General features: G+C 46.4%; 1 protein-coding gene across 2 annotated transcripts in view; it reads left to right on the forward strand.

The window, feature by feature from the left end:
• Positions 1-7,656, forward strand: part of NKAIN4 (Na+/K+ transporting ATPase interacting 4) — a 50,857-nt gene that overhangs the window by 18,483 nt on the left and 24,718 nt on the right. For both annotated transcript variants that reach the window (XM_009998608.1, XM_009998609.1), the window contains exons 2-3: positions 6,352-6,489; positions 6,979-7,059. In XM_009998608.1, coding sequence (XP_009996910.1) covers positions 6,352-6,489; positions 6,979-7,059 — 219 coding nt within the window. The remainder of the gene's footprint in view (positions 1-6,351; positions 6,490-6,978; positions 7,060-7,656) is intronic.

Consider the following 7,656-nt stretch of genomic DNA (forward strand, 5'->3'; position numbering starts at 1 on the left):
TGAACCGCACCAAGGGGTTAAATCTGCCCAGGCTCAGTGCAGGATGGTACTGGGGTGGGAGAAGTCCTGGTCCTCAGCTATGGCATGGTGCAGTCAGGAAGCTGTTTCCTGGAGTTTAAGACCCCAAGAGTGGCTGCAGGGCAATGACCAGCTTTGGGGCTCACACCAGCCATCGGGATTCCCCACCTGCCTCATGGGAGTCTTGGGTAAACATTGGTCATCCAGGCCATGGTGGTGACCAGAGTTTGCTTCTGAAACATAAATGATTTAAAGATGTAAGGTCTATTGTTGAAGGCCTCTGTAATATCTGTGTGAATAGAAGAGATTTAAGAAGCTCCTCAGGAGGAAAGGGACCAAACCAAGTAGAGAATGGAGCTTATTGTGTCCCTTGGCCAGAGTGACCAAAGATGTCTGAGAGACAGTGACAAATAGACGTCCTGTGCAATTAGTCTCTTGACCTCTGTGGTTCAGGGAGGGATGCTGGCAAAGGAGCTGTGGATCACAAGGCCTCGAGGAAGGTTTCCTTGACAACACTTACTGAAGAAAAATGGGATTTCCTGACTGTAGAGGGTATCAGCACATGAGATGCCGACTTCAGAAGAGACAAGGACACAGCACCCAGCAGAACGAGCCCCTCAGTTAGGGGGATGTGAAGCAGTGGCTCACTGAGCTGCTTTTTCAGATAAACTCAATTAATTGCATAATTAATATTTATTTAGAAAGGCAGTCACTGTGGTAAAAGCATTTCACCCACAACATCTCCACCTTGGATAAGCACTGGCACAGAGGGAGGTTTTCTGCTCACCACTGATAGTTTCATCCCATTGCAGCTTGGGTTTGGCATTCTTTAGATCTAGAATTGTCTCACCATCTACAAACTCAAAGCAATTGTATAAAAAGACTATGAATAATAATAATAATGCAAATAATACCAATAATGATAATAAACAGAGTAGGCGGTTGCTTAATGTCACCAAACTTCAACTGTATGGAAGAACCAAAAAAAGAAAAAAAAAAAAAAAGAAGAGAGATTTGTGTTCAAAACCTAGATAGATATATCTTCAAATTATGCATTTAAGACTTTTTAATTTCTTTCTGTTGTTTCAATTAGCTGGACTTCAATTTTCATCCTTCTGTGATGTCTCACAGGGATGGCAGTGCTGTGACTTTGTCCTGAACTCCAGCCATCAACCACTGCACGGCCAAAAACACCTCAGGAAATCAATGCAAGTTTTTCCTCAGGAAAAGGCCTGTGACCTTTTTCAGTGAAAGTTTTGGCCACTCCAAAGGTGTTTGCACAGTAGACAAACAAAGAACATCTTCTTAAAAAGCGAAGCCAGTTGGCAGGAAATCAAACACTGAATCAAGGCGCTGCGAATCAGGCAGGCAGCCCAGAACATGGCAGGGCAGGGTGCTGGCCAAGGGCTGCAGCACAGGCTCCTTCTCAGTTCAGGCTGGAGAAGAAGTAAATATAGGGGTTGAGGTAGCAAATTTTGTCTGTGTTGAAGCTGTAGATCCAGGTTAGACATCAGGAAGAAATTCTTCACCATGAGGGTAGTAAGGTGCTGGGATAAGTTGCCCAGAGAGCTTGTGGCTCCCTGGAGGTGTTCAAGGGCAAGTTGGATGAGGCTTGTGCATCTTGTTCTGGTGGGAGGTGTGCCTACTCATGGCAGGGAGCTTGGAACCTGATGATCTTTAAGGTCCCTTCCAACCTTCACCATTCTATGATTCTATGATCTTCACGCTGGGATCCAAGGTGTGCCCAACACTGCAGAAGGGCAGTTCAGGAGCTGGAGCAGTCTGCGAGGCTGTGTCCTCACAGTGGTGAAGGACAAGGAGCAGCAAAACAGTTTTCAAGTTGTGTTTTTATAGGCCAAGTGGAACATTGTCTAGGCATGACATTTTTCCTTCTTTTTTGTAGGTGTATCTCCCAGAAGCCCTGGTTAGCCCATTGCAGTAGGATAAGCCTTTCCCATTTGCTCCCTTTATTGTATGTTTGTAATTTTATTTCTAACATTTAGTTATAATAAGAAGTCTCTCATTAAATCTGAACTTGGAAAATGTAAAAGCAGGTTTGCTTGCAGGAGTATCTGGAGGGATGTGTGTGTAGGCAGGACATCCTCTTTGCTTTTCTGTACCTGTCTCTGGGCTTTCTGAGCAACTTCCCTGCATCTGCAGGAGTCATGTCAACATCTTGAAAGTGATATTTATTTTGTGTCCCAATTGATTTCAGAAATGCAGTGAAAGACACAGATCCAAACCAAATAAGATTAAAGGCTTTAAAAGATTAATAAACTAAGAAGAACAAATCTAGCTGATAACTTGGCCTTGATAGTAGTCTGTTGAGGAAAGGGAGGTGAAGAACTACAGGGAACTGACTTTATCATCAGCATCCCTTCCTCCTTAGCAGTGTGGGAGCACAAGGGGAACAAGCTGAACTCTCGAGCTTATCAGCATGACAGGAGCAACAGAAGACAAAGATGAGGGCATAAAAAAGATTTGTGGGACCAGAATTTAAACAAGCACCTCCCAGCCCATGTTGAATCAGTTTGGAGTGTCCTGGTGGCATTGACACCTGCCAGTGACACTGTCCTGCCATCAGAAATGCAAGTGGAATGGCTTGAACCCTACAACAAGAAACTGTTCCACATTTTGTGATGTTTTCTAAGACCCCTTTCCCATTTTGCAGTGAGGTCCATCAGGCCATGCTCCCCTCCAGCTCAGGTACAGCTGCCCGCTCTGGTGAAGTTGAGCATGTCTTGTTGTGCTGGCTCACAAAGCCTTTCTTTGCTGACTGTGTGAAAGGACTGTAACTGCAGAGCATCTTCTCATCTTCCTTATCTTTGCTGCTGTATAAATGAACGATGGCCAGGCAGAGAGCTCTGGCTTGTTTTGTCTGCCTGGAGAACAATTGCTTCACATGGTTATTTCCTATTCCAGTTTCACTCAGATCAGCAGAAATGTGGTTTATTTCAGGAGAGAAAAGTCTGCCATGACTACCACAACAGATCATTTAATTTAAAGAATGGAAGGTAAAAATGATTTTTGGGCTAAAGAAGAAAAAGGAGCAGAAGGAATTCTGATTTTAATAAAAATAGTCATAAAGACAAAAAATTTGTCCTGATGGAAAGGTCCTGTCAGCTTTGAATGAGCTGAAATCTGTGCCACAATCAGTGAGTTTTCTCTTTACAACAATATCTCTAGGATATAATAGACTTTCTCAATAGAGCAGCGTGAATCATTGTAAAGAACACTTAGAATAAGGTTATTACTCTGCAGAAACTTGGCAGCAGCAGGGAAATATGGCATTTCTCCTGCTCAGCATGAGGGATCCAAGAGAGGTTCAATACGGGGGTGCAGATATATTAGTACCTGATGGGACCCCACGACTTTTGAGCCAGACCAAAGGAACCAGGACTGAAGTTTCTATTCTGATGTTCTTCTCATCCCGACACCAAATCAGGGCCAGCTTAGCACAAACATCAGCTCTGTTTACCTGCAAATCTCAGCAGCATTTGATGGGCAAGCTTTGCACACAGACCTGTACTGCTATGAGGGAAATGGTTGTTTATCTTGTTTTTAGCAAACATTACCTTAATTATGCTATGCTCCTGGGGGAACAGAGTCAAGCCCAGGGTAACTTCAGCCTGTGTTTCTGGTGGCAGAATTGCAGCACAGACTCACTACCTGCATGTCAGTAATTCAGTGCTTCATCAGTAGCATTTGAGCTTGTCATCAACACACAGAAAATTGCTTTTCTTTTTGCAAATGAGGACACAGCTTGCCTGATCTCTCAGATCACACAGAGGTGTCCAGACTCAGCTCCTGCTGCCTTGGCTGGACCAGCAGCCAGCCCAGCCAGTCTCTGCCTCAGCTGAGTCACGCCTGCAGCTCCCAGGGACACAGAACCATAAAAAAAATTCAGATAAAGTGGCAAAGGAACGTAAATCAGGACAGAAAAACCCTGGAGACAAGGGCGATGGCAGAGAGGAAGAGGGAGGTATGACATGAAGCTAATTTCTGGAATCAGGGAAAAATCCAGTGTGGGCAAGGACCAGAGACCTCTCTAGGAGCTGTGCCCTGGTCTGAAGTTGGTGGAGACTGGCAGGTCCATCTCCAGGATGGTTGGGTGCCTCTGAGTTCACAGACCAATATCTTCCCTGGTCCAAGCAAGCCAGGAAACATCATGAAGCTGTGCAAGAACAAGCTTTCCCCTTTTTATACAGCCCTAATGGCAAGTGTTCATTTGTGAGCAGCAAACAAATTTCCAGACACGGATGACTGAGTGGGAAAACTCATGGCAGAAGGCATGGATGGGAAGGATCGATCTTTATCCCCTTTGTCAGGGCCTGAAGGCAAGAGATGAAGCTAAGCAGGGCGTTATCTCTGCCAACACCCCCCCTTGTGTCCCCTCGGGTAATTGGCGCGCCGGCTCCCGCCGCACATAGTCCCGCGGCAAGGTAATGCTCAAAGCCAATTAAATGCCTGATTGGAAGAAGCGATCGCAGTCAAATGACCCACTGCCAGCCAGTCAGGATTCAAAATTTCCAAATATCATTAAGCTATGTGCGTTAATCCCTTCCTAAAAGATTAAGTGTTTAACCTATTACTGCTGTTTCTGATGAGATGCAGCAAACTCGCCGTGCTCGGGAGGGCTGCAGGCAGGAACAAGCAGCCTTTGCCCTGTTCCAGCCCCACAGCCCCACGCGTGGCCCCACAGAACATCTCACAGCTTCTTTCAGGCAGTTCACCTTGAGCAGAACAGGGCAGGGTGCCTTGCTTCAAAGAGAAGACCAATTACTTTGCAGAAGAGAGAGTTTTGGAGCCTGACTCCACTCCCTCCCCACTCTCCCTGCACCTCTTTGCCAGTGAAGAGAGAGATGTCAGAGAGGGAAACCTGCTTATCATGGAGCTGATTGATCTCCCTTCACCAGGGCTGCTGTAGATTTCTTTGAAATACAGATCTTTGTTGAGCTTCCAAGATAGTGATGAGAATTGCAATACCTTCCTAGCCCCAGAGAGGTGTGAAGGTGATTTCCCCACTGATGCAGGAAGAAGAAGGAATGATGGTCATTTGATAGATGTGGCTTCCTTCATCGTGCAGCTTATTTGGGACCTGCAACTTCTCACATCCTTGAATGCCATTGCAGATGCTCCAGCTCTTGTTCCTCAGCTACTGCTTAAAATCCAAGCCAGGAAAAGATGTCACATAGCTGGTTACACATGGTGGACTAGGATCATCCATGGTTAATGTCTAATTAGCAGTTGAATTTATCTTAACTATCAGTGGTAAATGATAATTATTTATTTAAGTGCAAATAAATATGAAATGCAGTGATGCAGTCCCAGCACATTGCTGTGATAATTAAACAGACACTGAAATCTTACCCTGGCAGGGAAATCTGCTGTGCCTGGGCACTAGCAAAGGCCCTGGGTGATGTTGTGAGGTTGGTTGCACTGTGGTAGAGAAGACAAGCAAAGAGAAGATCTCTCTGCATAAGGGCACTGGGGAAGAACCTGCAGAAATGTTTTTTCCCCCTCCACTCACTATTTCACCTGTAGAGATGATATTTAGGGGATGTGGGGCTGTGAAGGGCAGCATGCAGGGGGATGTTTATTGTGCTGTGGAACACAGCAGTTCATGTCCAGGTGACCAGTTGTTGCTGGTAGACAGAAGATGGCTTCAGATGAATGCACATCTTTAAGCAAATACAATTTGAAAATCAGGTCTAGCGTTTCCACAGTAAAGGAATTTTATTTATAGGAGATAGAGGTAGCCTTGAACCATGTTATTAGTGCAGGAGAGGAACACAGCCTGTCCTTCTGGAAAACTGATGTGTTTGCAGAATTTCTTTGCTGGGTGGCAGCATTTTCTGTGGGGCAAAGGTAGAGGAGAGAGTTTCCTCCTCTCTCTCACTTTGATAGATTTGTTCTGGAGAACAGAAACGTGAGAGGTGCCAGGAATGATGGAGCGATGCTGAAGGCTCTGACAAATGAGGTCTTGAAAGTCCCACTGCAGCTATTAAGGTATCACTGTCCTGCTGCTCACCTCTGCCTTGTGCTGGGGCCACCTCTCCATGACACAGTGCATGGAACACAGGACATGCCCCCACACAGGCACTGGAGCTCACTGGTCTGTGCTAGCTCAGCCACCAGAAGAGATGGGATGAATACAAAGTGGGAGGGGAGCACGTAGACACAGGTTCTGTCCTACTGACCTGCTTCATAGGCAGCAAATTGCTTTGGGAATGAAGTAACATCCTCAGCTGCTGCAGTGACTTGCTCAGGGAGCAAGTCGAAACCTTGAGAAGAAACAGAAGTTGCAGTTCTCCTTTTCCTTCTCCCTTCCAGCTTGCTGCATTAGAGAGGCAAGTGTTTGATTTCCTGGGATACCAGTGGGCCCCTATCCTAGCCAACTTCCTGCACATCATCATCGTCATCCTTGGCCTGTTTGGCACTATTCAGTACAGACCTCGCTACATCGTGGTGGTAAGTGATGCTCCTTCTGCTCAGAGCCAGTCAAAGCCCTTTGCAGCCTTTGCTCTGGTGGGACATGGCAAGTGATAAGGAAATCAGTAAAGCCCTTGGGAGATCAGGCATATGTGTGGTAAACAACGTGAGCAGGAGGTGCAGTGCTTAGGATCACACTGTTCAGTGTTCTGCAGTTCACTGTACTTATTCCAAACTGGAAGATACTGATAATTGCTGGTTCCAAAGTGACGCTGAGATACTGCACAACAGAGAGGGAGAACTAGATGCTGGACAAAGGCCTGGCAGAAGCTCTTCCACTCCCTTCAAACTTCTGCCCCTGTGTCTCCAATCAGGCAAGGGACCATCTGCATATGGGAAACAGAGGAAAAAGGATTGCAGTGCTGAGTCTGGGCAGTTAACTGCCCCTAGCTGCATCACATATGTATAAACTGATTCCACTGACTTCCTAATGTTTATTGCTTCTTTCTCTCCCCCATACCCCTCTAGTATGCCATCTGGACTGCAGTTTGGGTCACCTGGAACATCTTCATCATCTGCTTTTACTTAGAAGTGGGAGGGCTCTCAAAGGTAAGTAAGAGATTGATGGGTCAGTGCTCAGGCTTTGAATCAGAAGGGGTGGAGTATAGCTGGAAGGGGGTTGTTAAGGTGAGTAGTAGGGGGCTGCCTGGGAGCAGTTTCTGTCCTCTTGCCCGTGGAGAGGGCTGCCTTACTAGGGGATGGAGGAGCATTCCTTGTGGTATGGTCAAAGTGGGGAGCTAGTGCTGATTTCTGGAGCCCTTTGCTGGTTGGTGCAGGTGGCAGCTGGAACAAGCCCTGCTGTCATCGTGGGTAATTCACTTTTTAGAGGTGTAAGGAAGCCTGGCAGCAGAGCCATCCTGAGGGGAGTTGGGGTTAGAGGGCTAATTCCCAGACACAATGCAGAGGTGGCTGAGGGAAGCTACAAGCAAACTAGATTACAGCTGATCCTCTTGTGAGCTGATACCTTGAGAAGATGGTGTGTGACTTGGAGGGGAAGGTCATTGTGCAGCAGTGAGCTCTCTGCCAGCCTGTCCCAGGGAAGAGCTGCAGCACGAACTCAGTCTGGCTGGACTGACTTGGACCAACATCTTTGCTGTGAACCTGTACCTGAACCAGCTTTTAATTTTTTTTTGCCTTGCATTCCTG

The sequence above is a fragment of the Chaetura pelagica genome, unplaced genomic scaffold, assembly GCF_000747805.2.
Source record: "Chaetura pelagica isolate M959 unplaced genomic scaffold, ChaPel_1.0 scaffold275, whole genome shotgun sequence".
In the NCBI taxonomy this organism is placed as follows: domain Eukaryota; kingdom Metazoa; phylum Chordata; class Aves; order Apodiformes; family Apodidae; genus Chaetura; species Chaetura pelagica.